The sequence below is a fragment of the Chelmon rostratus genome, chromosome 8, assembly GCF_017976325.1.
Source record: "Chelmon rostratus isolate fCheRos1 chromosome 8, fCheRos1.pri, whole genome shotgun sequence".
NCBI lineage: Eukaryota > Metazoa > Chordata > Actinopteri > Chaetodontiformes > Chaetodontidae > Chelmon > Chelmon rostratus.
Genome location: NC_055665.1, coordinates 7,358,091 through 7,370,930, shown reverse-complemented (window position 1 = coordinate 7,370,930; position 12,840 = coordinate 7,358,091). Strand labels below are relative to the sequence as shown.

General features: G+C 39.4%; 1 protein-coding gene across 2 annotated transcripts in view; it reads right to left on the bottom strand.

The window, feature by feature from the left end:
- Nucleotides 1-737: 737 nt before the first annotated feature.
- slc9a1a (solute carrier family 9 member A1a) overlaps nucleotides 738-12,840 on the bottom strand; it is a 31,492-nt gene continuing 19,389 nt past the window's right edge. Inside the window, exons 6-13 of one of the 2 annotated variants that reach the window (XM_041941614.1) lie at nucleotides 12,378-12,467; nucleotides 9,650-9,720; nucleotides 9,025-9,201; nucleotides 7,951-8,077; nucleotides 6,741-6,842; nucleotides 5,424-5,505; nucleotides 5,075-5,131; nucleotides 738-4,568 (exon numbers count right to left, since the gene is read on the bottom strand). In XM_041941614.1, the coding sequence (XP_041797548.1) occupies nucleotides 4,267-4,568; nucleotides 5,075-5,131; nucleotides 5,424-5,505; nucleotides 6,741-6,842; nucleotides 7,951-8,077; nucleotides 9,025-9,201; nucleotides 9,650-9,720; nucleotides 12,378-12,467 (1,008 nt within the window). In that variant the 3' untranslated portion in view covers nucleotides 738-4,266. The remainder of the gene's footprint in view (nucleotides 4,569-5,074; nucleotides 5,132-5,423; nucleotides 5,506-6,740; nucleotides 6,843-7,950; nucleotides 8,078-9,024; nucleotides 9,202-9,649; nucleotides 9,721-12,377; nucleotides 12,468-12,840) is intronic. The other variant, XM_041941615.1, reaches the window with a different exon arrangement.

The following is a 12,840-nucleotide window of genomic DNA, read 5'->3' as shown; positions in this document are numbered from 1 at the left end:
AACTGTACTGCTAATAGTTTATAACTGTAAATTCAGTCTCTTTCGACCCAGGCCTGAACTCCACAGTTTAGAGTTTGAGTGACAAATGGACTTTAAAGTAAACACAAGATTGAGAAAACCCCCACAGTGAAGATTAAAACCTTCTGTAAAGCACATGATGCAATGCACATGAATCCTGATAAAGCACTTCACAATAAAAATGTGGGAACTAGATTTCCATGTAAAGCCAAAAAAAGTCTTTGTGCAATAAAGCAGTTAAAGCACATGATTTTTAAAAAGCAAAGAGATGCAAAGAAAAAAAAAAACTTAAAGCAGATGTGAATGCTGGTGAGGCAACAGTGTTGAATTCAGCCCAACACACTCAATGAAAACAACTGCCACGACTTCAAACAATTCAGCGCTGAAGAAAAAGTGACTCTGAAATAACAGCAAGCGTTCATTTGAAGACACAAGCGATTTAAATGTAAAGGTTTGTTTGCTTCGTGCAAAACAAAGGCAAAAATGATGTGTAGACATTGCAATACATGAATGTAATGAAATAGGTTCTTCTATAGGCTGTATGGCTTCAGATTAAGGTTTTTATACACCAAACATTTCCCTCCAAAGAGTGAGAGAATGTTTGCCCAAAAAGCTGCATTTGGTATGAAAAGGAAACATATGAAAATAGTGTTTCTTTTATTTTCTTTTGGAATAATGTGAAGTAATCAGGGATGTGATGTCTTTAGTTCTGAGGATTGTATGAATTTAAATAGCTTTTTTTTTTTTGGCTTCCTTCTACTTGATCACATCACCAAGTTCTGTTGACTCCTGCATGAATTTTGATATGAAAAACACAACATCTACACAGAGAATGATGCATATTCTCTCTGTGAGACAGCCTGATTTGCATTCACACAGTCACATGTATTCATAATGCAGAGTATGTTAAGAAATGCATTACTTGCCGCAACCTTCTTGAAACCTACTTATCAGTCTCCGCAGAGCTGTTCAGGGTGAAGACAGTGACAAACTGCCGTTCAATGGAAGTCAAATCATTCAGCATCTGGGAAGATGATATAGAAATAGTCTCTACAGCAAAACTTTAAGCGTCCATTCACAGATGGAGAGAAACAGTTCTCAGGGCTTCTGTGGTGGCAGTTTATAAACCATTTCAGAACCTCATAAATTCAATGCTGCATGTAAATGTCCTTTAAGCAACCATAAAAGGAGGATTTGAGGATGGGCAAAAGTGCAGCACGTCATTTGGTTTGTCAATTCTGGGTTTCAACAGCCCCTCTCTATTTGACCTTGTTGACATCTTCAGCACACTTTTCCACTCCGACACTCCATCAAACAAGCCGGCTTTTCAGAAAGTAAATTCAATTTGGTCGAGACAGGAAAATGAGATGCTCCACGGTTTGACCTCTCCGCTGTAATAATCATGTTAGAAATTAGGAAGCAGGAAAAAGGACCAAACATACTCGAGAGCAGTGCAAGTACGGTCACATCTACACATCCATGCATCCGGATTTACACGAGCGCATCTATGCACAGACAATATATCCTCTTACTCTCGCTGCAATAACAATAGAAATTCATTTATAGATGCTTAAGAGAATAAAAAATGAGGAAAATGAACGAGCCTGTCAACTTCTTCGCTCGTCCCCTCAGCTGTAACGTGAACCTTCCGGTTGTAAGAGGATCAGGAAGGTCACTGACACCTAGAAACCAGCCACAGAACTGGAGCAGTGACTCACTCATTCTACTTCAGAGCAGGACTGAACTTTGTTTTCCACACTAAGTTCTTTGGATGGCCTGAATGGAAAAACAACACTCTTATAGGGATAATAGACTTGGCTGTGGCATTTTGCTGTAGTGTAAAAAAAACACTGACGACATGGTGCGTTTACTATTAAGACGTCCAAATGGATTTGAATCAGCAAATCATCACAACATAAATTACTTTTGTTATATTCCAATTCACTGAGCGGCAGTGTAAAAAAGACGTGCAATGTACTTTACACTGGCTATCCTACACACTGTACAACCATATACAGTAGAGAGTGACTTACAGTATCGACAGAACACTAGGCCTGCAGATAACGTAAGTCTTTCTCAGATGTGCAAAGACTCTGTTTTTGTGACCATTTATTTTAATGCCCATGTTTGATTTTAGGTGTGTTTCAATGTGTTGCATGTTAACAAGATTACAAGACTTCAGTTTTAAAGGGTATTCATAAATATAGGATATTATAATTAATTTACATATTTTACACATCTATACTGCATAGAATTACATTTTTTTTTTTGCCATGACATGCTTACAGTCTTAGATTTCAAGAAGGTTAAGAGGTGTGGATGGGCTCCTTTACAAACTAACCTTCACTTGTGGCATCCTGTAATCAGCTAAACAGCGACATCGGACAAAAATGCTTCTTCAAAACGCCAGTAAAAAAACCTGTAGAATGCATGTAAAAGAAAGTGATCGCTGATTAATTTGATATATTAAAATCAGCTCATGTGATGAGGAGTGTGAAGGTGACTTAGATGGGCACTTGTTAATTACATTAATATATACTGTATACATATAGAGAGATACATCTACTCTAACAACTCGACCCCTACTTGAGTTGAGTTTTAAAGGGGGTTCTAAAGTTGAGGTAAAACATAAAACATATACACAGAAACATGACATGACAATTTGTGATTTCACTTCAGAAGACTTGGGTGGGGATTCAAGCATAATCACTGACATCAAAACATCTGTGCTGCATCACCATCTGTCTCCCAAGCCTGCCCTACACTCAGCTTTATTCTGTATTTGTAGGTCAAAACTTCTATATACAACAGTGAGGGATTTCACATACTGCATTTCCTCCAATAAAAACCGGTAATCAAATAAAGGCCAGGTGTTGAATATTGTTGGGAGGCGTGGTCAACACAAACAAAGACCCTTCCCAAATAATGGCCAGGGAAAAACTGAACTGAAGAAGAAGACTGAATAAACATCCAGTGAGTGTTATTTTATGTGCATGCCAGCAAAAAACAATGTATATTTCCATTGCTTGTAGAAATTCAAAAATATTATCAGCAATTATCAACACCTTTTTGTTCAAGTTTGCTCATGTAAAGTGTTATTGTCCCAATTTTTGTACCTGTGTTAATCGCGTAACCAAACTGTATTATGTAGTAACGTAGAGGTACCACAAGACGAAAGTTCTGTATGGGAACTTTGCCAGTAAATTAGTTTCCCACCACACGTTCCTGCAAATGTTTCAGTGTCGAGTTTGTATTAATAGCATAATGCAAAGACAGGGCAAATGGGAGCAGATCAAAACCAGGCAGAGGGAATAAAAGCAGACGGAATACAAGCCTGCTTCAAATAAAGGCCTAGTACCTTGTGCAGTTGAGGTAAGTAAAGGTCCTGGTCACTATTTGAAGAAATACAGTAAGTCCCTCCACAGCCATAGGACAAGGTATGCATGACTGTAAAGAACTTTGGTTCTTTTACACAGTGACTAAATACATCCAGCTTTTAACCCCCAGTCCAACGAAGACTGTACTAAACTGATTGCAAACAGACATTTGTACCCCGGAAATAAAAATACCTTTTTAAAAATGATAAAGGTAAAACTGCACCAAGTGAAAGGGTTTGACATAAAATAAGGCCAAATATCTTAAACTAGCTACACTAAATGTTTGAATATCCAGCAATTTCAAGTGACAGAATGAAAGAATGGTTTCAGTGAGATACTGGATTAAATCAAACACCTTAAACTCAATGTTTGAAAGTGAAAACCGCATTGAAGCGGTTTGATTTGTTGATTACATTTAGGATTAGAGGCCCATCGCGTCTCAAAGAATGTAGCTTTGAGACAAAAATCATGAACAAATAAAAAACCAGCAACTATGCAATAATTGAGAAAGACATCTAACACTAAAGTAGAAATGACATTGTCTGACACTTAAACAGTCCAAACCTTTGGTAATGCATAGTTCTTTCCTGAATGTCTCGGACTATCAAGCATAAACTCCATCATCTCTCAGAGAGCAGCGACTGCTGTTCCAATCCTGTCTAAAAAAATAAAAAGCAATGACAATAACAAACTAATGGTTCTTTGTTTCTTCTTTTGCTTTCTCCTCCTGGTTTGTACAGCATTAGCAGTTTTGGCTTGTTTGGTTTCTGAACCAAAAAGATTATTTAGAGCAGAGCGGTGAAGCAGCCCTCTTTCATCTAACCAGTGAAGGCAGGACACAGTCTGACCCCCCCACATCCAGTCTGCCATATCAAGGCAGGAAGGGTTCATCCTCGTCCTCGTCTGCACTGGGACCGGGGTCGCTCAGGCACCTCATCAGCTTCTGCTGTTCTCTGGGTCCGTCTGCCTCACCTGGCTTGTTAGGTCCACTCTGCCCTGAGGGAGGCTTCATCATCAGGCCCTGGTCCTCCTCCTGCTGCTGCTGCTGCTGCTGGCCGGCCCGTCTGAACTCATCCATCAGGTTGACAGAGTCTGGAGACTGAGGAGAGGCAAGGTCTACCTGGATGGTCGGCACACTGTCTGAGGCCGGCTTCATGCTGTAGGCTTGGGGGTCTACAGGCAGGACATGGGCACAATATCAAGGAATTAGCTTTAAATAGGGATCAAATATCATTCTGTCTTTCCATCAGCGTGCACGAACATATGATGTAGAAGGGGAGGAGAATGTGATCAACAAATATTAACGTCAACAAATCTACGAGTACATTTACTGCACAAACTCAACAACAGCAGGCCTCAACGCCTTTCCAAATATTTTACAACACAACAAAAATAATGCAAAGAAAGTCACAATCATTCATAATGCAACACATGCTGCAATAACTCCACTTTTATCTAAAACCAATATGAAAAACTGAAATTCCAACATATGTAAATCATGCTTGACTCTAATCATTTCCTTAGTTATAATTAAGCTGAATTTGTCCTTGTCTATCATGTCATGATATCCCTTCATTAGTGATGAATAATTAACAAGCAACATAACGGATGCATGCATGTTAGGATTGCTGCTGGGTTATCACAACTCAAAATGAATCTTCTCTACACTCACTACATACCTGGACAGACTTTGTTCCCTTTCTGCTGTTGAGCAGGTGTGAAATCAGTTTCTCTGCCTAAAATGAAACCACACACTGGTTTACATGCCGGCTGGCACATGCAAACGTATATTTCCATCAGTGGGGAAATATCTATTGCTGCAGCTGTGAATAGCAGTGCCTTCGACAGCGTCTTTATTGTTTTGTGAAAGCCGCCTTGTGAGCCTGGCAAAGTATAATGTCTGCTCCCTGTTAGTGCCATCCGAGACATGGTGAATTTTCCACTGTTTCCCGCGGTACCTTTCAGTGAAATGGCAGTAGCTGCTATTGAGTGTTTGCATTTGGCTGCGGCCAAGATGGATGTGTTTACCTGAAGCCAGTCTGGCCCTGCACATGGTCGGGGAGTCAGGAGGAGCAGCAGGCACCGTCAGGTAGTTACTCATGTCTTTTATCTGGGAAAACACAGGGATATTGTTTGTTTATGGGATGATTTAGCCTTCTGAAGGTAATAAAAATGTAATAGTTATACATGGTCCATGTAAATCAATGTAAAATAAAAACCACAATCACAAGAGCATTCACTCTTCTTGCTAAGCCTTCTGTCTTCCGCGTCATAATGTTGTGCACTCGTGATGATGTCATTATGTTATGTTCTGTGCAAAACACGGTGACACAATTTTAGTACTTTTATCAATTAATATGGTTCATTGACTTACATAACCTTTCAGCTTAGGTTGTAAAGGTTTTAGGGATTGAAATGACATCACAGTAAGCAAAAATACCAATGTAGGCACAAGGAAAATATTTCTAACGCAGATGAAACTATCAAAACATCTTTGCACTCTGCTCCTATCTCAGGCATATCTAAAAAATTATAAAATATACATTACATTGTTCAAACAACTCAAAATATTTTGTTCATGTTTCTACACTTAGAAAAATTCTGTATCAATATGTTTTGTGTGTTTGTCTGATTTCTCTTGCAGAGTTCAAAGGGTTAATGCATAAAGCTTAAATAACAGACAAATAACAAGGAATACGCTCTGCCTCATTTAACTGTTTAAGAAAATACTGCAGCTAAGCTAAAATAAGTCAGTAACTCACCATTGATCAGTATCTTAGAGAAACGTCATTAAAATGATGTGTTGCTTTGTAAGCAGAAATCCTCTGAAGTCTACAGCAGCTTCTAGTACAGTCGATTTACCCAAAACAAGAGTCTATTTGGATTATGTAATTACAGGCTGATGAAATGGAAGTTTGTGGAAGGGATACTCAATCGTGCAAATAAATCAGCCCCCCATTTGTGTAGAGAAAATTAATTTAGGAGACTGACGGTGGACTCTAATTAGAACACAAATCATAATTTTGGCTGAATCATTTAACTGCTGGAGGTCCGGTATGAAATTAGAAGAGCTGATCTTCATCTGTTACTTTTTTGAGTTTACTGTACTTTGTACTTATCATGGGCTGCTTCCTGCAATATAACTTCTGCTTTGTTATAAACCAGATTGCATGACAGTCTCTGTGGCACACTGCCACGGTATTACAAAATGTCTTATTCAGCGCTGACTAATCAACAAAACGTGTTTTGTTCAATCGTGTCAATAACATCTGACAAAGCAGACAGCTGGCTCGGGCTGATTCCTCATTGAAGAGGTGCTGCCCTCGCTGAGACTGAGAATCATACCTTCTTCTCCAGCTCAATCATCTTTTGCTTCTTGATAAGCAAATCACCCAAGCCATCCTCGTACGGATCAGCCACCAGAGTATGTCTGTTGTAGGAGCGCAGCTGCGATAGAAAGGACATTAAAAAAAACACAGTTTAAGGAGACGATTTAATGGTTCAAAAATTATCTCAAAGACCTGCAGAAGTAACGATAAAAATACAAAGAGGAGTAAAAGGAAAAGAGGCTGGACCACTACAGTGGTGTTGCTGCTCATTTACTCCAAGGGAACAATCACCTCTTAACCTGTGCAAATCAATGAAGGGTTTTTCTGTGTCCCGACAAATTAAAGTCAGTATTAGTTAATGTATGAGCTGATGTACTTATTTAATTCTAGCTCTGCAACAAACGCTGTAACACACCGGGGCTGTACACTTTTTTTTTTTTAACATTAACAGAGTTTCTTCTGAGGTTTTCAAATGAAGCTTTGAATGTCTGCTGTCACCAACCTAAAAAAACAAAACAAAACATACACAAAATACAAAATAAAGTGATTCATCAGATTAAATGAAATAAGTCTTTTTATATTTCAATCAACTTTTTTTCCTGAAATATAACTAGTTTCATCAACATAAATACATATAAATATACTTGTATATGTGCATTTAGAACTCTGGTACAGTCGCTTCTCTGTCTGTAGTCACCACTAGTCTCGCTCAATGTCCCTCAATCTGATTTGATCATGGCTATGACATGTAGCGTGTAACCAATCAACACTGAAGGCGACTGTGCCACAGAACCGATGAGTGACAGGAGTTGTAGTTGCTGAAACTGCAAAAACCCCACAATCTTATAATCGATCAAATGTTGATTTAGAATTCAAATTTAAACGTTATGAATGAAGCTTTGAAATATTCAGTACAGCCTAGTTCTGACCTTCAAACACAGTCTAATATGGCAGAGGCGTAGTGCCTCTGCCATTTGCTTTTTGCTTTTCAGTGCAAATCAATAGTGACACTGTTGCTGGATGCTGGTTTCCTTCCTCACTGCAGCCTCATTAGTTTGCCTGGATTATGTGTTAGGTGCATCTTTTGGAAGGAAGCTCTTCATTTCACACACTTGAAGAATCTATAAATAGTACCTCTAAACTCCTGGTGATACAAGACAATACATCTAAAAGAATAAGAAATACAGATGTAATAACGCCTCAAATCATTCATATAGGAGTGTTACCCTCTGTCGTGTCCTCTGGAGGTTACTCCTGAGGATCTTCCTGATCTCCTCCTCTCGGCCTTTAGGCAGCTGGGGCAGAGCTCTCTCTACAGGCTTGGCAGGAGGAGGCTTCTTGGGCTGGATGTTCCTGAGAAAAATGCAGGAAAAAGTTTAGAGTTCCTACGGACAAGTGGAAACAGGCTGTTGTGATAATAATCAAACCATTGAAATCTAATTTCTTCCATATTCATATTTATATGGTATCTACCGATCAGATGACTGACAGCAGGTTTCGAACAGTTTTGGCTGGTAGTTACAGCTCCTGTAAATGAACAGCCAAAGTCTCTAGCAAAGAGACCTGGAAAAATAAGCAACCAGGAAATGTCAGAGTTGACAGTAGCTCATTGTGTGACACTCGGTATTAACAAAGAAAGTGACCTACTAACTGAAAAGTGTGTGACAGGTCTGTTCTTGACTATGCCTGATTTGAGAGCGGAAGAGTGAAAAAAGTGACATTTCCAAAAAACTAATTCTGAGCAGTGAGGATCCCCACCAGTGTATTAAAGTGTCCCCAGCTTTTACTTACATTTAGTACAGAAGGACTCAAGCTCTTACACTGGATATTAAGACCTACCAAGGTTTAATTTTGCTATTCAGCTGTACTGCAGATGTGAAATTAATGAGGCCTGTGCAGCTGTTTACAGTCGTTACACAGGTTACACATACAAGCAAACTGGCAAACAATGTAATGCTGTGCTATTAAAGAGAGATTATCAGACTAATCAACAATAAAAAAGAAACTAAACTACTTTAAACATGGCATGACAGACTATAAGAGAAGTGTAGCTTATGTAAAACTATGCACAAAAATAAAATTTTTACTTGTGCTTCATTTATAGCATTGATATAAAGTACTGCAGTTCATGGGATCTGGGTTCATGCACCTGTTTGCTGACAAATTTGCCATATCAACTTAAAAGGTGATGATATGTTAATGTTGTGTTCACAACCTGTTTCCGCTGCCAGTTATTTCAGGTTTAAGGACTTCAATGAGGACAGTCTGGTATGCTGCGCTAGTGTACACTCAGTACTTACTGCATGGATACAGTGGAAGGCACCGCAGAAGGCAGCTTGACTCCCCCTCCACTCTCCACCATCTCAATGGCCTGTTTCATCTCCATCTTGTGGTAGAAGGCGATGAGCTGTGGCTCCTTGGAGCGTTCGCCTGCAATCAGGCACTTCTTCACGTACTTCTTGTTGAAGCGGTTCAATCTGGGAGGAATAACAGATGAAGACAGAGACCAGGGACAGAGAGCGCTGTGAGAATGCTGACATATGCATATTAGCAGAAAAAAGGTTAAATGAGGGAAATAATCATTGACAGCAATAATTCCACATTTATAGCCACAGTTAATGTGTATTCTCTCTCTCTAGGGTTAAATCAATCAGCTGATTCTGACAGAAAATTGACCAATGACTAATTTGGCAATGAATTAATAAAAAATAAAAGCAAAAAAGTAGAGTAAAAATACAAACATATCACAGTTTCTCTCAGTCACATATGTACTTGCATACTTAATTCAGGCTTGGGTAACTTGTGATGATTATGATTTGTCATCATGTTTGACATTTTACAGTTAAATGGTCAGTATTGAGGTAATGTTGCCCACTGTCTCTGGTGATAACAAATGTTAATGTCAGATCACTGTAAAATCCATACTTGTCCTTCCAGTGGTGGTGTCCATAGTGTCCACAAATGTCTTCAATCCCTGTCAGAAGGTGGTCCAGGAACTGTGGATAGTAAAAAGAGTCAGAAAATCACCTTTTAAAAAGGAGACTGACAAAAAGACTGGATTGAATCAGAATCTCAGTCTGGCCCTCTGCCTTCTCTGTGAAGTATTTTCATATACTTTTATAGCACGCTATGAAAATGCTATTTGCCTGTGAACACACCTATATCTGATATGCATGACTTTCAAGGACCCCTCCGCTATATTACATCATAATTTAGAGCAATGGATACAGCATAGCACTTGGGAGGCAAAATGTGAATCAATTTAATAATAATCATTTATGATTAACAATAGTGACCATCTGGTACCACAGACGCTCCCTCAGCTGCATCTTTTACCGTTTGCTTCACCGCATTTTCACCATTCCTCACAGTAAAAACTGCTCTCAGGTAAAACTACCACCATCATAATCAACAACAGCAGCAGGTGACAAGCTTTAAAATGATAGACATGAGAGGAAACCAGCAGCGGCAGCAGCCAGGTGACTGACTGGATGATGTCTATTTAACAGTGGCAGCACACTGGCTGGCAGAACCAGAGAAATGTACTGACTAACTTGTTGTTCAGACTGCAGCCGGCCGCAGGTCGCCCTGGTGTTCTGAATAAGCCTGCAGATGACAGCCTGACAGGCAGCGTTGCTATAGGAACAAGTCATTAAGTGAGCCACAGAATTTACTTCTGCTTTGACTGATTTATATAAAGACTGCCCAGCGCTGCGGGGGTGGGGGTGAAAAAGTCTAATTTTAAAGAGCGGCAACAGAATGAAAGGTTTCACTGGTGGAGACTGGGAGTGAGCATTACAGCAATATATTATGATGCATTTTCTTCTGAATATACTGATACTGGGTTACAGATGTATTCTTCTTTTACTGCAGACATCTTGACTCTGCAGCTTCTCCTTTGACCAGTTTCTTGTACCTCTATATGTCATCTAAATAATGGCACAGGTACACATGTTGCTGCTGTGTGTGTGTGTGTGTGTGAAAAATGACTCAGACTCCTCCTTGAACACACTTTTTCATCTTAAACCAACCATAAAAGTATGCAAATCCAAAAATCCCTCATTAAACAAATATAGGATTAATGCTAATTTCTGAAATAAGATCATACTATTTAGGAGCTATGTTTTCTTATTCAGTCTCACAACTATCATGATCCAGCCTTGACTGTATGCACTTCAATTGCAATGTAGTTCATATAGTAGTATATCACCTGTATCATGATGCCATTGTCATTGTGAGCAACAACTTTGCGGCGGATGATTAAGATCGCCCAGGACATCATTTGTACCCACCCACTGAACATCAGTCACATCAGTTAGGTGCTTTATTTTCCCAGAGGAAAATAAAAGACAAAAGCCACCCCAGCCACAGCTTGTTCACACTGCTGCCGTCTGGCAAGTGACACAGAAGCACATGCTACCGTTCCACCAGACTACAGCGCAGCGTCTTTCCTCAAGCTATGAGACTCCTCAACTCATCCTCTCCACTCCACCATAAATAAGTGACATGGAACTTTACAGTGACATTACACATACTGTACATACTTTTATATATCTATAGAAGTTACCAGATATATTGTTTTATTTCATTTTCATTTTATTCTAATTCAAATATTTGTATATACTATACATGTATAGTCCAATTCCATTATACTCCTTCCATTTCATTGTACAAACCTGTGTTGTGAAATGTCACTAGATGAACCAACTCTGTACTGTGTGTTGTCATTAATTTCCACTAAATTATAAATACAGCAAGTAAAATCACTGAAAGTGCTTGAAAAGATCTGCAGCAGGTGTGTAACAGGTGGAATGAGTGTGTCTCCTTGCCGCTTGCTGAAATAAATAAATAAATGGGTAGCACTCTATTTGTACTTTGTAGCCCAGTATGACTGTGTGTCCTCAGCCAGCTCTGTTGACTCTAATTTACTGGTGTTTTACAAAGGAGGGGAAGCCATTAGGACTGCCTCCTCTTCTAGCCTTGAGCGCTGGTGACTTACCGCAAAGGCACAGAGAGGGCTGTGTGTGTGTGTGTGTGTGTGTGTGTGTGTGTGTGTATGTGTGTGCTTGTACGTGTGGATGTATGTATGTACTCATCTGAGCTGTATTAAAAGCTTTAAAACACTAAGGGATTGTGGACCATGGTGGATACAAGAAACTCTCTCCTTCTGTCTCTGTGCGTGTGTGTGTGTGTGTGTGTGTGAGAGAGAAACAATGTGTTCATGTTATATGTAACTTGATGGCAAAAATCGGTCAATCATCATTTGTTTGGATGGACGTTCACTGTAAAGTACACTACGTCAGATGAAGTACCACCACACAGCCAGTAGGTGGAAGCAGCAATCAAAATTTGATTTACTGAATGGCCTCTGAGGCTTGTTAATGGAAAAGGACGCCAATTCTTACTCAACTACGAATACACTGCTATAGGTCAAGACGGCAGCTCAGTGAAACGAGGAAGCTGATGAATTGCATGTATCATATTCACTTATACAGAAGATGACAGGCGGTTCAAAACATTTCAAACTGTTTTGACATTTAATTTATCAACTGCATACCAAAAGGCTCTGGAGCATTAATATGTATAAAACCATCAAGAAATCATCAGATTCTGAGCATGAAGGCTGAGGATGGTTGAAGAGGAAAAGTTGTACCTGGGTGTGGATTTCCTCATTAATCGAACGCTTGGCCTCCTGTTTCTTCTTCACTGCCAGCAGCTCCACTAGGGGTTTGATGGTCATGCCCTGCAAGGATGAGAGGAACAAGACTGTGAACACCTCCTGACCTTAGCTAAAGACAGACTGAGGCTCTTATCAACTGCGCAAAGCAAGAGTGAAATGAGAAGGTTGCATGTGGTTTGCATATGTGCTTTTAAGAATATTTTCATTGCATGTTGGTTTATTTTATTTTATTGTAGTTATCTTAATTTTATTCTTTCTAATCTCCTTATCTCTTACTATCTGTTCCTAACATGGGGGTTGCAATGAAAATTTCATTGACATGCTCAATGACAATAAAGACTCTTGAATCTTGAATCTTAAAGCTGCTATCTGCCATAGTTTGCAATCTTTCAGTGTGTAATGTAGTAATGGAAAACAGCAGCTCTCTCCATGCTCT